The sequence below is a fragment of the Protopterus annectens genome, chromosome 10.part0, assembly GCF_019279795.1.
Source record: "Protopterus annectens isolate FY-2018-M chromosome 10.part0, PAN1.0, whole genome shotgun sequence".
Classification (NCBI taxonomy): domain Eukaryota; kingdom Metazoa; phylum Chordata; order Ceratodontiformes; family Protopteridae; genus Protopterus; species Protopterus annectens.
This window is the reverse complement of record NC_056744.1, coordinates 701658873-701679584: the sequence shown is the minus strand read 5'-3', so window position 1 is coordinate 701679584 and position 20712 is coordinate 701658873. Positions and strand designations below refer to the sequence as shown.

General features: G+C 39.9%; 1 protein-coding gene across 1 annotated transcript in view; it reads right to left on the bottom strand.

Moving 5' to 3' along the window:
• Positions 1-19721, bottom strand: part of LOC122814192 (protein Hook homolog 1-like) — a 343345-nt gene extending 323624 nt beyond the window's left edge. Inside the window, exon 1 of the mRNA XM_044086798.1 lies at positions 19453-19721. Within this exon, the coding sequence (XP_043942733.1) occupies positions 19453-19497 (45 nt within the window). The 5' untranslated portion in view covers positions 19498-19721. The remainder of the gene's footprint in view (positions 1-19452) is intronic.
• Positions 19722-20712: the final 991 nt, after the last annotated feature.

Sequence of the window (20712 nt, the reverse complement as noted above, 5' to 3'; positions counted from 1 at the left end):
TTTTATATACATGCTAAAAGGTAATACATGCCAGAGGAGGGAGGAAAAAAGAGCCATCTTGGGTGGCTGTCTTCAGTTTCATAAGCTTTTGCATTTATCCCAAACCCAAACATCGACTAGTGCCTACTCGATCGCATGGATCTGGGATCAGCCATCATCCTGGAAACTGATAACAGTCACAAACTTGATAATGGGCTACAGAGATCCTAACAGTTCATTGATGGATAGAGGACTCCCCAGGTTTGTCAACGTCTTAATTGTGGACCTATACCATGGAGAAAAATTACACCAAGTCCTTGGAGTCAGAAAATGTTAATAAATTTAAATAAAATTGGCTAGGTTTGCCAATCATGTCTGTCTAAACCTGTAAAGCGGAATCCAGTGTCAATTTTCCAGTTGCCTTTCTTAACTGAAGTTAGAGAACCAGCGATGTGAAAATTGGGGGAAGAGGGAATAAGAAAGGGAGGTTATGTAGTCGTCGTCAATGCTAATTTAGTAATAAAAAGATTACAATTAACATTAAATAATAAGCTTTGCTTAACTAGCTCTCTTGGCCTGCTGAGCGAGGAGAAGGCAGATCGCACATGTGGTTCAGAGAATAGATGTCGCCGCCCATGGAATGCAGGTGTTAAACTTATGGATAAAAGAATACCACAAAATAGTTATACTATCAAAAATCTGTTAACACTTATTATGAATTAGGGAGTGATAAATTACATTTAATACAATCCAGTAGTCACAGGAGCCCCATGAAAGACCAAAGAGGGAGGGCTGAAACAGATAGGGGAGTGAGGGAGGGGGTAAGCCAGCTACCTCTTCTGCACCAGCTATCCCTTGGAGAAATCTCCAGTAGGTATAGGGTGTCCATTTATTGTGGTTTAAGAACAGCGACTCCCAAGGCTTGGTTTCCACTATTCTTCTGTTCAGAAACTGTAAGTACATTGTGAATGGTAAAAGGTTAGATTAGTCCCTGATCCTGTATGTGTGGCCTCCAAATGATTTCCTCAGGTCATTCTAAAAGTCTAAGAGCACTGCCAGATTGTGAAATATTAAAAATAAAAATATAAAATATGAGGAGACGTGCTAAAAGGTAAAATAAGCCAGAGGAGGGAAAGAGCCAGCTTGTGTGGTTATCTCCAGCTTAGTAAAACCTTAACATTTATCCTAAATTATCCTAAAACTGATAACCATCAGTGTCTACTTGGCCATATGGATCCAGGATCAGCCATTGTCCTGGAAATTGACAAAAAGTAGCTAATGGGCTGTAAAGATCTGAAGTCAGAGCATTTCACAGATGGATAGACGTCTCCCCTAGTTTGTAGAGAACTTAAATTGTTGACCTATACCATGCACACAAGAAAGAAAGGAAAAAAAAAAAAAAAAAAAAAAACACACCCCAAGCCTAATAAATTGAGGATAGGCTTCCTAATTATGTCTATCTAAACCTATAAATCGGATTCCGGTGGGAATTTTCCAGTTGCCAGCATAATGAAAATCAGGGGAGGGGAATTAAGGAAGGGATGTTATGTAGTAGTGGTTAATGTTAATTAACAAAAAGATTTGAACGTATATATTAAGCACTGATTAACTAACTCAGTATATCACAGTTAGGACTATCAGGAATGTAAAAACAACTCATGAGCACAGTGATGTGTTTGAAATGGTTGGTCATAAATACATATACTGGCCCAATGACAAGCTATAACAAATCATTCATCATTAAAATGTGCTTTCATTTCCTCAATTCTAACCTCTAAAAGAATGTCACCTTTTCTGTGCACCTCTCAGGTTTGAATGTGAAGAAAGTGAAAAATAACTTTAGTAATTTACTTACAGCTCATAAACATAGGGCTGACTTTAGGGGAACAGAAGTCCTAGGCAAAAGATTTAGTGGCACCCCCTTCCTGTCTGCCACTACATTGTTACAACCCGGTGCCTCCCCAAGCTTTCCTCAACAGTCCAGATTAATTTCTTGATTTCTCACACCTTACATTACTCTTCAGCTTCTTCCTGCATCTTCTGAACACATTACAGTGTGCTCTTGGCAAGTTAGGATAACGGTAGGGGAAATTACCAAGTCAAGTCAGGGACTGGGGGCCACTAGGACCCCAGAAGCCATGAGGTCCTGCTCTAAGGTACATTTCAGATCCCCCCCCCATATATTTAGATACAATGATGGCTTCAAAAAAAATCACAACTAAGAAATAAATGAATCCTAATTTTTCTTTCAAAGAAGAAAAAAAAACTATCCAAAGCTCAAAAGTTCAATGGCTGATTAAATGCTACCTCCATGTTTGTAAGAATACAGAAATGCATCTGAGAATACAGCCTGTCCTTCACTCCACCCAAAAAAGGATGGGGGCATCATCCAACCACATTTAGATTGACTAAAATGAAAGAATGACTGGTTTCAAATATTTCAAGTTGCTGTTATACATACATAATACCTCCTAAACCCCTAAAACAATATGCAAGCCCATTCCCAAATGCCAAATACCTGTATAAACAGCTGAAGTTTCATTGAGAAAACAAGTGAAAAAAGTCATGGCCTTGTGCTTTACTACTACATTACAGCACTCAGAAGATACATAATGCAGCATACCACACAAAACACCCAAAGGACTTCTATTCAAATGAATGGCTGTGATACAATCCAAGGAGCCATTTGAGTTTCACCTACTTATAGTATATCCTTTTTACTTTTCTGAGGGCATCTGAAAATATCTGACAGTAAAGTAAGACAACAGTGTGATGCCAAGTCAGATGACTGGGTTCCAGTTGTACAACAGGTTCATACAATAGTTTTGCAGTACTGACACTGCAGTGCAACATAATAGGAATGCTACATTGATGAGTATGCCATCTTTCAGATGAGACATTAAACCAAGGCCCCAGCTAAATGAGATGGTGGTAGCTCAGCTGGATGTAAAAGATTCCATGGCATTATCATAGAGTAGGATGAAGGTGGCCAAACTCTCCCTTAGTCAGTATGAATATCACCTCAGGTTTCCCTTGAAAAGAGGTCACTGGTCTAGTGAGACTAACCAGGTTAACAAAGTGTAAATAAAGGCAAGTATGACCTAAGTATGCTGCTGACACTTCTACACTCAAGAGAATGGAGACTGATCTGTACAGATCCATCACAAACAGAAGATTCTTCACAAGCCAAAGCCTTTGACACTATTCCCCACTCTGGCACAATAGATAAACTTTCTCAGCTAGGCATCAATCCGTATGTTACCAGATGGGTAGTTAACTGGCTCACTGATAGAACCCACTCAGACAAAGTAGGGGAAGCCACCTCTAGTAGCAGACCCGTAATGAGCGGTGTACCCAAAGGATCGCTCTTGGGCCTCTACTGTTTGGGATATACTTTTCTGAGGTGCAAGCCAAAACCACTGCAAGCTGGGCACTGTCTTAAATTCCCCTAGTGATGTGAACATCCTCCAAAAGGGCCTTACCCAAACTAATGACTGGTGCCAGAAGCATGACCTCAAACTGAATGCCAAGAAATGCATCATTATCCCTTTTGGGGAAAATGTCATCCCCACTAATTATCACATTAATAACAATGTAGTAAGCATGCAATCAGTCGTGAGGGACTTGGGCACTCAGGTTGATAGCAACCGGACTTTTGACTACCACATTGCCTCCGTTGTATGGAAGGCTTTCTACATGACCCACCTCATATGGAAGGCTTTCTACATGACCCACCTCATAAATAAGGGTATTTCATTCAGGAACAAGGAGGTCATAACATTCCTGTACTCCTCCCTTATCAGACCCATTAATCGAGTACAATGCCCCCTTCGGCATGTACCTTGCCAAACACATGCAGCAGTTGGAGAGACCACAGAGGTCCCTGACCAGGAAAATCCAGGGTCTCAAAACACCTATCCTATACAAATAGGATAAAAGCCCTGTCCCTCTACTCAGTCTCATACAGCCTGCTCAGAAGTGACCTGTGTCTGGCATTTAAGGCCATTTCAGATCCAGCTTTGCTGGAGTTGCTGCATATCCATAAAACAAACCCCACTCACGCAACCCACACGCAAGGCCTTAACCTGGTCTGTGACATTAATAGAACTTGTTGGTGGGAAATATATTTGTGTCCCAAATAGACTCCCCTGTCTGTGGAATAGACTCCCTTCTCCATATCAAGCAGAGCAACTCATTAGCCCTCTTTAAATGGAACCTAGACGACTGGATGGGAAACAGAAAATATACCCCTGGAATCCCACCCGTGTCCTTGCTGGACAGGGGAAACAGGTGATGACTATGAGGGAACATGGGCGAAATGCTTGGCTAGGCCTACAATGGCCTCAGGGCCAATAGCCTAGTATCATCCTATGAACTTATGAACATATGTACAGAGCATGTGGTGTGGACTTCTTAGCTGCTTGATGTAATCAGCAAGATAATACTGAATGGAGGATCAGAAAGTCTGACACATTGTCAGGTCTGTTGGTTATAACTAGATCAAAGCGCATTACCATGCATGGCTTTATAGATGTCACATCACTGTTACAGTATTTATCAACTTTGGTATACTGGCCGGATGTTGGGCTATCCTTGGCAGGAGATCCCAAAGCATTTATTACCTAGAGAGCATTGTACATCAGAAATACCGTTATCCATACAAGCATAAGCTATAAAGGTGACATATATATGCTCCAAACTCAGAACTTATACTCCAAACTCAGAACTTTGTATGAATGTTGTTCTCATACAGTCTAAACATCCTTCACTGCGCTGTTTTTTCCCCAAACCTACATTTTTCAGATAAGTACCCCACTGGGGTTCTTTTTTCTTTTCCCTATACTGTTTATTGAGTTACATGTCATCTAAGAAAGGAAATGTCATCGTAGGAGATGGGTGCCTGTTATGCTTAGGTGCACTCCACAACCACACATGTTCCATCTGTCAAGCTTTTCTTCCCAAGACTTTGCACAGGTCACTTTTCTTCCCTTTCCATTTACCTTGAGAAGCAACTTCTCAAGATTCTTACCCTAGGGACTGTGACAGAATCCACTCACCCTAAGGTACAGCCACTGCTTAAGAAGACCAAGTAGTATAGGCCTTAGTTTGATGCTGTCCAGCTTCCACTGGACATCTGAGGCCTGAGGACAGCCAAACATTACGTTTGGTTTCCTCCTATATGACCTTCTCAGAGGCTGGTACAGAACTTCCTTCTCGCACATCCACAGAGGCCTTGCAAACATCTGCTACAGATGTGAAGGGGGAACCACAGCTGACCATTTCCTAGGGGCATAAGAGGATTCCTCAGTCCTTGTATGGGAAGAAGTGCCAAGTACCTTGATTGAAGCTAGGAAGGGGTCTAAACCTCCATGTTTTGTCACAGCAGACATCCCTATGAAGAAAAGGCAAACAAAAAATAAAATAAGTATGTGGTATCTACCCCAAGGGATCCACGAAAAGAATGGCAAGACTTTACTCAAGGCTAAGCCTTTGCATGGGGATTCCGATTCTAAGGCAGACTCCTTGGCCTACTCCTCCCAATTAACTTCACCTTTAAAATGAGTCTGAGGAGGAGGAACCAGTCAATCCCGATTCCCCTTTGGAAGAGTTTTCCTTTGGTGATGCAGTCCTGTGCATGATGGCAGCATTTCAAGTGGGATTGCTCCCAAGTCTCAGATGTCCAGAAGAGGTATTAGGAGTTGTTACAAATGGCCTCTCCTAAACTTTCAGCTGTTCCTCCTGTGCTGCTACCTTAGCCTTCATGGCAATCAATTATCAAACTCATATGACAAATCACATAGTCTCTTCATTCCCAGATTGTAAAACTTGTTTCTGATATGCCTGACTCAGAGGGTAAAGCCTCAGCTCCCTCCTCACTCAGCTCCACTTCTCAGGTTGCATATCACTCAAATGCCATTCTGATTCAGGATATGAATCCTCTAGTGTTGCTGCCATTGGCTCTGTGATGAGTTGCTACTCCTGGCTTCACTTTCAGGCCATGCCAAATGATATCACAGCAAACCTTCTAGATGCTCCTTTAGATAACCAGAATTTGTTGGGTACTGCCATGGCTGACCTTTTCATGACATTACAGAATCAGGGTAAGGTCATGAAAGATTTGAAGCAGATCTTTGTCTCCTCTATTCACAAGTTTCAGAGGAACTACCCTAATAAGACTGCTTTTTTGCATAAGCTACCAAGACAGTCCACCAAAGTTAATAGATGAGTTTTCTCTGAGAAGCCTTCTCAAAAAGTCCAGGCTCTAGAAGCAAAATCTACAGCCATCTGTCTGTCTGCCCTCCCTTCCTCTTGGTCAGGTTCCCTCGTCTTCCAGGGTGGTCTCTCTCCGTTTGGCAGCTGATCACCACAGACACCAGAGTTCTCACCATCAGGCAAGGTTACTTGGTACCATTCAACTGGTTCGAGAGAGAGAGAGAGAGAGAGAGACAGAGACAGAGAGAGGTGTGTTTGGTGTTTTATTCCAGCATATTTCTAGTCCCAGAAAAAGAGAGATCTTGGACACCTGTCCTGTATCTTTCCCTTCTAAACCCTTTTCTCAATGCCTTCCTTCCGAATGCTATCTATTCAAACTCCTTCCTCTGTTGCGCCCCCAAGTTCTTCTGGTTTTCCTGGATGTAAAGGACACGTACCTTCACACTCCTATCCACCCTATATTCAGGAGATATTTCCATTTTTCTATTTCTACCTCATTTTTCAGTTCTCTACTTTGCCCTTTAGGACTTTCTACTGCCCCAAGAGTGATCACCAAATGTTTAGCTCCTATAGTCACCTTTTGCAGACTTCAAGGGGATACAGATATTTCCTTATCTGGATGACCTCCTGCTGCAGGCTTCATCCCATTCCAAACTGGTGCAGATCTTCATTTTACCCAGCTTCTGCTCCACAGCTTGAGATTCACAGCCAACCTTCAGAAATCAATGTTGACTCCATCTCAGGACAACATTTTCCTAGGCTACAGGTTTCAGATAGTTCCAATACTGGCATCTCTTCCTGCCTCCAAAGTTTTACCCCTCATTATTTTCTGTCCCTGCTTTTCCTGTCCTCTCTTCCAACCAGGAAGCTTCACAGCCCTAGGGATCATGGCTTCCACCATCCCCATGATTCTCTAGGCTAGGCCGCATATGAGGAAGTTTCAGTGGTACCTAAAAATCAGTGTGGCTTCAGCATCTCCACCCACTTGACCATCTCATTCCTCTACTCCCTGGTCTCAAACTGGAAATTCATTGGTGGATTCAGCAGCTATTGCTCAATCTTATTGTTTCTTTCCACCCTATTCAGCAGTCTCAGGGACTCTTCACAGATGCATCAGAGCTGGGGTAGAGCCATTTCAGATCCAGTTAGCAGAGAGTGGATCACATCAACATCAAGGAAATGCGGGCTCTCACTTTGGCCCTTCAGGCTTTCCATGTGTTCTGGGTCCCAGGTCCCCTGAAGGTTTATAAGGACAACCATCATGTGGTACATAAACAAGGTGGCACAAGGTCTTACCCTCTTTGCAGGTTAGACCTTCAAGCATGGGAAATGGTCATCAATCTGTAGGTCAGCCTACAGGCAGTGTATATACATTTGAAGAGCAATCTTGTGGCACATTTTCTCAGCAGGTCTAGGACACAGCTTCAAGAATGGATGCTTCACAGGGATGTGTTTTGGGACTTAGTCTAATCAGTGTGATATTTCTCAAGTAGACCTCTTTGCCTCCTCTCGGAACAAGCAACTCCCTCAGTTCTGTTCCATAGTCCCAAGTCCTTTAGCTTGGAAGGGGGACACCACATCCTTCTCTTAGAAGGGAATGTTCCTGTATATCTTTCCTCCCCTTCCTTTTCTTACAAGGGTCGCTCATAAAATTGAGAAGGACTCTCCCAAAAATCTTGTTTGCGACTCCCTTTTGGCCCAGATGGCACTGGTTCAGACTTGTATTCCATCTGGGCAGGGACAATTAACACAAGTTATCTCACCACATGGATCTTCTCACACAGGACAAAGAGATCTCATTCACCCTCATCTGTCCTCTCTTCAACTGGTGCTCTGGGTGATAGGGTTTTGATTCCTTTTCCTTTCTAACACTAGTGCTCTGAGGATGTACATGGGGTCCTGCAAGAGGCCAGGAAACCCAATACCAGAAAATCATATGCGCCCAAATAGATTTTCTGTTTGGTGTTTTAAACATCACCAGGATCCCTTTTCAGGAGAGATTCCCTTTGTTCTTTCTTACCCGTGTGAACTGCTGGCTTCACATATTCTTCAGTGAAAGTCCACTTGTCAGCCATTTCTGCCCAACTGCCACTTAGTCTTCCTCCTGCCTCTAAGCAATTTCTTACAGACAGCTTCCAGCATATTAACCCCCCCCCCCCAAGAAAGCTCATTCCTCCTGCTTAGGATCTTAATTTTGCCCTTAACCAGCTGTCTCACGCCCCTTGTGAGCCTGCCACTTGTTAACACTGTTTTATTGGATGCTTTAACCACTGCCAGAAAGGTATCTGAATTACAGGCCTTGACACAGTCCCTCTTTTTTGGGGGTTTTCATAGAGACAGGTTGCTTCTCCATATGAATCTATAGCAATCTGCTAGTGAGAAAATTCTTCAGAGACTGGACTTGTATAGACAGCTCAGATATCATTTAGGCAAGACTAAGGCCTTGTGTAAATCTGACCAGCTTTTTGTTTCTTTTAATACCAGGACACTGGGTTTCATCATTTGTAAGCAAATCATCTCCTCCGGGCTTTCTAAGACCAATTCTTTTCGTTATTCTTTTCATTGGTAAGTTGTCTACTTCTGTGAGAGCTCATTCTACTAGAGCACTATCTTCCTCGAGGGGGGGGGGGGGTCTTCAAAAGGTTCGGACACCAACTCCATCTTGAAGCTGCCACTCTTCAGTTTACATATTCACTAAACATTACAAATTGGATGTCATTTCCAGAGTCGGGGCAGGTTTTGTCAACGTTGTTCCAGCATGGGTTTGTGGAGGGCTCCTCCCTGCCTTCACTGTAGCTTTTGGCCTCTCCCAGAGGTGATGAATACTGCAACACAGTGATACGGAAGGACATAGTACAGTTGTGTAAAATCTTACCTGAACAGTAGATGTCCTTTTCACTGCTGCAGTATTCAATCCCTCCCTCCTACCCCCTTTTACATTCCTTTTGCATGGGTAATATGTTTGTACTAGCTGAAAGGTTCCTCTTCTTTCTTGCTTCCTTTTTTTCTGCATGTACATGTCCTCCTTTCCACTGGGAGGTCCCAATTCTCATGGGATACTTCAGTTCTGGGCTGTGAGCATATTATGTCACCTTTATGCCCTACACTTGCATGGTGAGCATACATCTGACATACAATGCTCTCAAGGTAATAAAGGCTTTGCTATACTGGCTGGACATTCAGCTATCTTTGGCAGGAGATCCCAACCATGATGAATACTGCAACAGTGAAAAGAAGAAGGACAATCTATTATTATGGTTAAGATTTTACACGACTGCACTTTCTTTAACTAGTTCTGTTGGGCTGTGATCAGAAAACATCTGGGCAATTGGACCTATGCCTCTAGGGCCATATAGGTTAAAAACCAACAGTACATTATTACTTCTACCAACTAAGCAGCAAATGTATTGAGTAAACTCCCTCATTTTGTTGGATAATACCAAAGATGACATTACACAACATCAATTACTCATGTGTGGCTTCCCAAAATTGCCTACACAAATAGCAGGGACAAAAGTCACAAGTCCCCTACAGACTGGTATACATCAACTAAGTATATTTCCCCCATATTGCGTCTCACACCTACTGAACACAGACACTACTGCACCTTCATTCCATATACTGAAGACAAGTCTCTGCCCTCTGCATATCCATCAAGGTTAATTTATCTTACAGCCCTACCATCTGCCCTAGGTGGATATGGAATGGATAATGCAAAAGCAGACACCCAAATCCACAGACGATGCAACTCCTACCAAAAACTGCCCTGACCTACCCTACCCTCCGCCAAAAGCAGACATACCTGCTCAGTCCATTAACGATCACATCACAACAAACTACATGTCTCCAAGACACACATTCCCATTCCACCTCCATAGGCCAAAAGCTAAGACCAGACTATCCAATCTGGTCTTCATCCATGCACACAAAAGATCCAGCCTGGAGGCACTTTCTGTTTAGAATCAATACTATACCCTCATCCTAACAACAGGCCTATCCCACTTGAATCATTAGTATTCTAACAGGAGTATAGAAGTCTTGTTTGATTGTACTTTCTGAAATTCTGAATGCTGGGGATGTTAAGATGAGCCAAAAGGCACTTAACAGAATGGACAACCAGGCCCGGTAACCCATATATACTAGAATAGTGAACAAAGAACTGGGAAAAGAAACAAAAATCTAAAAAGGAAGGCCCTCCCTACACGTGTCAATATGCAGAATTTCTATTTTGTCAGATTGATTAATGAATGTTTACTAAAACAATAAATTCTTCCACAGCATCAGCGCTGTATGGAAAGGGGCACTTTCCAATTAGCAAGGTACCCAAAAGCCCATCATGTGCTAAGGGTTTGTTATCCTTATTGGGTAAAATTTACCTAACTCCACTGGTTACATACATCAAGCATGAGTGTACAACAGAGAGTCCAGGGAAGGCAGCAACGTCCTGATTAACCAAGACAGCCTCATGGGGCAGGAATTCTGAACTACTGTTAGCAACAAAAGACTGCAGATTCTTACAAGCAGCTCAGCCCAGATGAGAATGCATATTGGAGATGTACAGTTTGAAGCACAAAGCTTGATTAGGCTGTTGGCACCAACTGAATAGGTGTACAGAATTATCGAGGTGCAGATGGCAGAAAACACATTTTTGACACCAGTATTAAAAGTACAGAACAGTAAAAATTCAGAGCAATGCACTATCAGCCCATGAGAGTAGCAGTTGCAGTACAGAGGGAGACACATGCACCTACATGCAACAGATACCTAGGACCAAGACAAACAAATGTATCCAAACAGAATTAGAATACAGAAATATTAAATCTGCATATTAAAACACAGAACATTAAAAAAAAAAGCCAAACTAAAAACATACATTGATCATTAACAGCAAACTATGTACATGTCGATGTCAGTAGCCTTTGTTTTACAATACCTTCTTCAAATGATGTGTTTTGCAAGTGAAAAGAAGCACAGCTGGGCAACCAGTTTGTCTGAACAGTTACATTCATGAGTTTGAGAACTGTAACATCAGACTAGAAGGGTATTAATAATTAAATGTTCATTGGCAACAATACCTTCAGGCAGAAATCAGACTTACCTAGTCTCAAAGCATCCAGGTAATACAAAACTAGTCACAAACATCACTTTACATCTTGTATGCCTCATTTCTATTCCATTTATGCAAACAGTTATGTGATAAATGTGCACGACATTTGAAATGGTCCGACTATGTATTTGCAAAACTAATTAACAATGAACTACAAATAACCACCATTATTTGATGAATCATCATCTTCTTTCGGTTGTTCCCGTTAGAGGTCGCCACAGCGGATCATCTATTTCCATTTCTTCCTGTCCTCTGCATCTTGCTCTGTCACACCAACCACCTACATGTCCTCTCTCACCACATCCATAAACTTTATCTTAGGCCTTCCTCTTTTTCTGTTACCTGGTAGTTTCATCCTTAGCATCTTTTTTCTCAATATACTCAGCATCTCTCCTCAGCACGTCCAAACCAACGTAATCATGCTTTTCTGGCTTTGTCTCCAAACCTGGACTTGCCCTCTAATATACTTATTCCTAATCCTATACACCCTTGTCACACCCAGTGCAAATCTTAACATCTTTAATTCTACCACATCCAGCTCTAACTCCTGTCTTTTTGTCAATGCCACTGTCTCCAACCCATATAACATAGCTGGTCTCACTACCCTCTTGTAGAGCTTCCCTTTCACTCTTACAGGTACTCGTCTGTCACAAATCACTCCTGACACTCTTCTCCACCCACTCCATATTTGATGAATATGTAATGAATATAAATAGCAGTGTTGCAAGATGTGTACATTAGGTTGCTAAAATACTGAATACTGTCCTTCTGAACTCAAGTTAGCCTACACTTTTCTGTTTAGGCAATGAATAGAAACACTTAAAAACAATATACATGACTGTGTGTTTATATTACTGTGAAACTGTTGCTTAATTTGGCATATCATAAGCAGCAAACACAAAACTACAATCAAAAGGTAAATGAAAAGGACATCCGGAGGGGATTCATAAAAACTACCACAAAGTCTACATTTTCTGAATTCTACAACAGCACTACCATTATGGTTGTGCTGTCTATTCACTAAGAAATGTTACACTAAGTATACAATTTGTGGTACTATTTATGAATCTAGCCCATCACTTTCAACATACATTCTTATCACAGAGGAATAATACTGTTGGGCTTTAGTCATAGCAATGCACTTTTCAGCTACTATTAGATTTAACAACTACCTAGTCTCATATGGGACACACGTCTACAAGACAAATTTCCATGTGGAGGTACTTCAGTAGTCTTGGTTTGTGTCCTAACAGTACTAGCCAACAGGACTAACATACAGAAACTTACCTCTCCTGGTCAGGTTTGCATACTGCTGGCTATTAGCAAGGTTAATTTACAAGCAATCTATCTATACTCCAGTTTACAAAAATAGATAGAGCGAAGGCAGATTTGCCCACAGCAGGTTAATGTATATACAGTCCAAAATCTCATTTATGCTGATTAAAAATGCACAGCAATACAGTTTACAGACAGGTGACATCCTGCACCAAACAGTCCAAAAAAAGAAGACCTCCCAAACCCAGCTCTACAACTGCAATATCAACAAATGTAAATTAAGATGAGAATTTAAAAAGTGCTGAAGTTTAGGTTGATTTATTCATTACTTTCCTGTTTTGCTAATTAGCCTGTCTAACAGAGTGAAGGCCCATTTTCAGTGGTGGTTTGGGAGAACTGTCTGATTAAGTAACAAACAGTGACTGAGGGGAATCAAACCCAAGACTGTAGGAGTTTCTGTCTTCCTGCAGAAAATTTTGGATTAGTCACTGTGACATCACTTTTGTGACAAGCACCTGTTGCAAACTGCAGCAAACTTTTTTTCCTTTCCTCACATTCTGGTCATTAGATCATTTGGGAGCTACAGTCTTCTCCTGTATCGTGTAAACTAGTTTAAGCTGTAACGAAGATGAGAAACTAATGCCAAGTTATTGAAAACATATAAAAGGACAACAAACTCTGCAACAGTATTGTCAAGATTATTATTAAACAGTGTCCAGTGCCTACTACCTTTTACTCTTTATCAAATCAGAAAAGAATACCTGTCACTACCAACTCTGAAATATCCATTCTGGATCAGGAGAATACTCTACATGTTAAAAAAAAAAAAAAAAAAACACTACCTGTAGAAAAGACAAGATAGACTGGCAATGGTCAAAGGTCAAACAAGTACTAACTTGTACCAGAGAAAAAAAAAAAGAAGGCAGCAAGTTTTTGACCCTCTTAGCATTGTACTAGAGTCCAATGACAAGACGATAGGCGTTTAGAAGAAAGCTCACTGTCACTCATGGATAAAGTCACCATTTATACACTTCTTGGACTTGCACATCATAATTTATCTAGTCCAGCAAAAAAGGAAACTTAAAGTGACTGGAAAGTGTGTCTTATAAGTTTTGTACTTCTCAATACTTTGTTACTATTTCTAAAAATATAAACGTTATGTCTCATTACTCCGTTTCTCTTATTTCAGTAGGTGTGGTTTACAAGCTTAATCTACTAACAGGTTGAAGTTGATCACAGGGACTTAAATCTCAAATTACTTGTACTACTGCGCTGAACGCCATAAGCTGCATAGTTACTTTCATATTTTACTTGAACAAATATGGTATGAAATATAATGTATGCTTAAATAACTGAAGTGTCACATCAACAACTTCAAAGATTTGTTTTTTCAGACAGAGCAAGCAATGAGTCAGAATTACAAAGCCTATAATCGTGGATTTTTTTAACTGAGATATTTCACATCCTTTTCCCCATTGTGTAATCAAATTCACCCTTCCAAATGTGTTATAAGTGAATACCGAAAATGTGTGTTGGGAAGATGTTTAAAGTCCTGGGACTTTATTTATGTAACTTGCAATTACTTACCGACAAAGGCTGACTGGGTAAGAAACCCCTTTTCAGCTGGGGCTAAGGAAAAAAGTTGTGATAAAGACAGAGTTCAGCTCAAATTAAACAGCATACAAAAAATGTTTTACAAGTACATGTGTAACACAGGGAAATACTGTCAGCCTAGCTATCTGGAATGTTGTAAATATATCATTTGTGAATATCAACATGATTCACATGCTTGTCTTACAAATGTATTGGAATTGTGTGTTTTGTGTATATTAAACTGCTGATGCAGAAGTTTATGTTGCACAGGGTTTGTACAGTACTGAGCTTCAAAGATGTAGTCACAGTGCACCCTGCTGGAACATAGAAAATTAACTTGCAAAACTTAAGAATAATTGAGGTTACGTTACTTTACAGCTGGGCCACAAACAAAAGATGTTCTCTCTCAGTTTCAGTGCATTAGCAGACACAATGTCTACAGCTAGAAGTTTTTTGTATTGTCTTGAAAGAGAAGTAATTACTGGGTTTGAGATGTAGAAGCGTTTTATGACTTCCAGGATTTGCAAACAACTGGGAGTCAAATGCTACAATGGGGGTTTAGCCTGGGAACTGAAGTCAGGTGACAAAAGTGATATCATCCAAGCTAACCCAGCAGTGATATTTGATATTAATTTAATAACTCTCAGAGAGAGACTGAGCATTTTGTATTTTGTCTCTGACCTAACGAGAACATCCACTCATCACCACCTTCTGCACTTGCCTTGCTATAAATTTTTAGGGCACGGTAACTCTTTTAGATCCAGATAGGAATATAGTAAAGTGTAGCTTAGACGTTTTCTTTATTTGAGAATGTCCTGTAATGTTGTTTTAAATATTTCCTGTGTTTTTGAACTCTGATGTAAATGATTATTTACAGAGTATCGTCTTGTTATTTTACTACTTATTATTAAATATATTTAAACCTTTTAATGTGGCCAGTCTGTTTAGATATATTTAAGCTCTTCGTGTACTTGCATATCTATTTGGTGACACTGTACAGGCCACTCCTAAACAGCCTTGCTCTTGGTCAGACTACCACTTGGATTAATAGTAACATTACACAGTAGGATTGGACACCCTTTGTTAAGAGCCTCAAAGTAGCTGATAAGCAGTGGTTGGTGGCAGTGAAAACTACCTTATAGTCTGGGCAGAAGGGGGCATAGTTACTAAATCTGTGCCAGCCTTTCTCAGGAGTGTGTGTGTGCATGTAAACAAATCAAATCTCAGAGTGTGTGTGTCAGCTACTTGGGCAGGGGACACGAAGCACTGCTTGGACAGAGAAGGTACTAGAGATCTCAACCCCATAGCTGTGCCAATGGGGAGTCTTATTGGAGATCTGGAGAAACCAGCCCCAGACTGACTGCGATCTGTGTGCTAAGGCTCCTTGATTACTGGGCCATTGCAGGGGTGTCACAACATGTACCACAACAGCATATACAAAATACAAGTAAATTATGCACTGATATCTCAGCAACATATTACAAAAGAAAGGTAAATTACAACACAGTTACCACATGATTGGGCATACTTCAAAGTACTGCAATACAGTCAGTTAAAAGTTAGAATTAGTTTGTTCTGCTCCAAAATGATTTATATACAAAGAAAGAAAAAATATATTTGTGAATAACTTGCACAAATGATTTCTAGGGATTGAGTTAATATTTAGTCTGATGGATCATTGCAGCGCTATAACTAGGAGTCTGTCAAACGTAGTATTGAAAAACATAGCAGTAGCTTTGCCAGAGTTACATGGTATGCACTTGTATAAAAGTCACTAGGTTTCCAACTCACTGTGTGGTATCTATTACTATCATGCTGAATAATTCAATCTGAGCTCTGCTTACTGGCTTTTACTGTTACAAAACTCATTCAGTATTTAGCACCAACTGTATAATCCTTTACTTGCTTAATTTTCGGTTGGGCCAGTTCTGAATACAAGACAGGAACGCTACAGTGTTTTGTTTATTCTTTCTTCAAAAGATAAATATAAAATGTGCAAAAAAAACGACGTTTTAGGCAAACCATGTTACTGTCTGCAGTGGCAAATTGCCACAATGGACTGTACACTGTGATATTTGCTTCCCATCTACTACGGCCTAGAAAATACTTTTGTACTAAAACTGCCTTCACAGGTAAAAAAATTCATAGGTTTCAAAATATGTCAACAGATGCAAGCATTGTTTATTTTTATTTGTTAATCAGGTAAGGAAACTGGCCCCTGGCCCACAGAAGTAAAACAAAGAGATATAGTCTTTTCAATACATCAGACAATGCACTGTCTTTAAAATTATGAAGATCTCTCCATTTCTTCTTCCCAATATTCCTTGTACTAAAGTTAACAAATATACCTAATACTAATGCAGCAGAATGAATGAATGATTAATGACAATGTAACATCATCATTATATTGTGTCCCATACCTCTCATCCTCCAGGTATTAAACCTCCAGGTATTAAAAATCATAGCACCAGGCTTTAAAAATATTACAGCAAAGAATCAGAAAGGGAGCACTTTCCTACATTTCACAAAATAAGGTTTTTATGTACTAGAATTTATATAGATAGATTAATTGACTGGATTCTTACCTGTATACCTCATATACCTCATTATAAAGATTTTCTATTCATTATTTAAAAAAAAAACTTATATACCCATAAGCATGGCTGACTTTACCAGGAACACTGGTAAATTTATGAAGGGCAAAGGTAAATCTGTGGGTCAAAATCATAGCAGTTGAAAGGTATGTTGAATCCTGCCCCATACAATGCATTTAAGATGACGCAACATTAACCAAGAAGTCAGCCTCAAGACCAATTCTTCAGAAATGGAGTAGTGAGGGCAATACTCAAACCTTGCAAGACAGTCACTCTCCCCAAAATACAGCATTGCTGGATAAATGTGCAAGCCTGCTACTCTCAAAGCAACATTCTTCAAGATGCACAAAAAAAAAAAAAAAAAAAAACAGAAATAAAATCTCTCTTAGAAGTTGCTGTAAAAAGTCAAAATGATGAAGTACTCAGGCTATGCAAATGCCCACCATCTTGACCCAGTGGATGATTATGTAATTTCAACAATTCCATGTAGAAACTTTAGTGAGAGTAAAACTGAGCCAAGAACAGATTCCTTAGACCTCACACTTCGAGTGGAGACACATATAAAAAAAAGAGGACTGATGCCTGGTACAACCTTTAGATACCAAATAGTCAAACAATTGTTGAACCAAGAACATACCAGTGTGTGTATTACATATCTAATGCCAGTCATCTCAAAGTCCATGCTGGTAGATGTCTGTCACCTTGCAACATTTATAGCATTTGCAAAATCATCTGTAAAATATACCATTTTGCCTATTTCCAATTCATTCTAGTATATAGTGGTAAGCATCACATATATTTATTTTCATTTGCTAACTGGGGTACTGGTGTAGCACAGCCAGTTTCAGTCTTAGCCTGTAGGTACACAATACAAAAACACCAGTTATGTACATTTATGCAAAAGTAGAAGAAAAATAATGAATAGTATGCATTCAGAAGAATTATAGAGTGACTACAGACTCTGAATAAATGAAGTTATATACACTACAGCATAAAATAATAATAAAAAAATAACATATGTACAGATTTACTCAATCTTTAATAAGTCTGTCATACAATGTACAACAGTCTAATGCTTTTTGTGGCTGGGCTATAAATAAAAATGGTACCCTAACAAGTCAATTTACTAATTAGCAAACAAATGTACAGCATATTTCACTAGCATCTTAGTATAAAATGTATGCAAAGTTCTCCATACAATGCACACAAATACAAAACTATTCAAAATGCTCTGTGAGCCTGGTTCTTTGAAATCAGGAGTTGTTGCAAGTTCCTTAAGATTCTTGTCTTGTTGACTATCTGTCCAGTAAATTATAAAGTCACACTATTTTTTTGGGACACAGAAAGAAAATAAGTAAAATTTTCTCACCCAAGTCATAGCCATTAAAATGGAAAACGTATTCTATTCCTTTGTATAACAACTACAACAGATGTATGCAAGTAAAAAAAAATTACAAATCCTAAAAAGTGAGGGCTTGCCATTTCAAGTCTGACACTGATCAAATTTAAATTCCAGATAATTTATAATAGTTTGGCCAAACTAGCTGCTACTAACACCTACTTTATTACGTCTTTTAAGCCATCTGCAATTTTGACTAAAAACTTTTAAATACTCAGGTCACTCTGAAGAGAGAGAAGATCAGATAAAACTCAAGTCAATAAGACCCCAAGCTAAACACTACACTTGATCAAAGCTACTGCCTGTTCCCTAAAACAAGCAGCCAGCTGCTTAGTTAACGATGTAAATGTTCTGTTAGACATTTCATCTGAAGATTTTAGCTGGGTTCTGTAAAAGAGCTATTCAATTCCAAAAAGAGATATGTGCAAATACAGCATATTCTATACCTGCACCTAATTCATCTTGGTTCTAATTAATGTTAAACTTAGCCAATAAAAACGAGACCAAGGATAATGGTGATCTGCTAAATAACATGAGATCGGGATGCTGAACAGTTTACAGCAATAATATGCACACCCAAAAAAAACGAATCCAGGTATAAAAACTAGCATAAATTAACATATAGATTCATCATAGCAATTCAAGGAGTTTGTTTTCCTTTCTTGATAATGAATGCCAACATGGGATCCTAACCATTTGGTAATTATGAGCTAAAGCTCATGTCCCTCGTGCAACAGTGGTTATTATGCATCATGTCTAAAAAACACCTAGATTACTTCTATTTCGCCTGCCACATACTGACTTCACTAGATAAATCTGATCAAACATTTAAGTTAACAAAATTGTTTGAAAACTAACAAAAACACTTCGGGAACAGTGAACATGATTCATGCTAAAAACTCTACACTAGTAGCAAGCACAGAGCTAAACGTAAAACAAGTGTTCGCATACGCTGTCTGTGTAATTTACTGTTAATCTGTTGGCACTAAATAGGTATAAACATTGGTCCATCTTCATCACAGAACACTGCACCCCTCAAACTAAAACATGCAATGAGCAGCAGTCCGATGTGTGTTGTCAGCTGTCAATATCCTTTTTAACCATAGAGTTCTCCGTGAGTTTACTAATTGTCAGTGAGCGCAAGGCGACTCACCTGCTTAAAGGTCATTTGCAGGTAAAATTCACCTGAGACACGTAACATTCCAGATAAATTACTAACCCAACCACTCCTTACAGGCCATTATCAAAAATGCAGCATGTTGATACATAAAGGTCCGTGCTCATAATCTCACCCAAATCAGAAGACTTTCACATAACTCTGTTTTATTCGCCTCCATGTCTTCCTGTTTATAAATCTCTTCCAATAACCTCGCCGCAGTATTCACGCTTCCTCTCTGATCTCATCCAAGCCGTAATTCCTCAGTAAATTTCCGTAGGGTTTCCCAAAGTCATGAATAAAACGCGAAAAACGTGCGTACCTTGATCTCGATTAGCACGAATTCATCTTGTCTGTATTCCAGAACGTCCGTCATCCTGACGCTATGCCATCAAATGCCTTCTGATTGACATCTATACGCTCCATCATCTGGAGCCGTCAATGTTATCATAGGTGTTTCCTTCGCCAATAAGGTTTTGTGACTTCGAAGTCCCGCCTTCAAAGCAAAGCCAATCACGTGTTTATGGAGACAGGAGCGTCCCTAGTTCGAAGAAGGAGTTGGGGGGGGGTGGCTGGTTTGTGTTCGGGTTGGCCAAGTGGTGTGTGCCGGACTTGTGCTTTTTCGTTGGTTTGTTTGATGATCAATAACATTTCGATAGATGATGTACAGACGAACTCCTATATTTCCCGGCCGTAGGATGGGGGAAAAGATTAGAGGCAAGAATGACCCGAACTTTACGCTCTTTGCTTTCCAGCATGAACCGTGACTTCCCACACAACCCTAAATACATTTATGTATGAAGTTCTGATTTTAGTTAGAGGTGCAGACTGTATTGCACACCCTGTGAAAGCAGACTCTTATTTGTATGCTTACCTGTAAAATATCCCTAATTTTGACTCAGATTTTCTCTCTGTTTCTCTAAATCCTTCCTACAGTTGATGACCTTTGGAGAAAAGGTTAAATACTTTTAATAACTAATGATTTATTTTACTTCTGAAAATGTATATTAATTACTATTCTTTTACTCTTGGCAGTATTTCAAGTTAAGAGTATTAGTAGTTTTAAGTGTCCCTGACTGTTCCTGATTTTCTTTATTTGTTTATTTATCCATACCTCTCAACTGTCCAGATTTTTGCCTCATATTTTTGGTAATTTCCTCATGAAGGTTTTGGTTTTCTTGCAAATAACTGAGAATTAAATTCAGTAAAGAAATGACAGATATTTGAGTTTTAGGGCGGCCGGGGTGGTGCAGCGGTTAGCGTTGTCGCCTCACAGCAAGAGGTTCTCTGGTTTGATTTTCAGCTGGGGTGCCTTCTTTGCGAAGTCTGCATGTCCTCCCTGTGGTCGCGTGGATTCCCTCCGGGTGCTCCGATTTCCTCCCACATCCCAAAGACA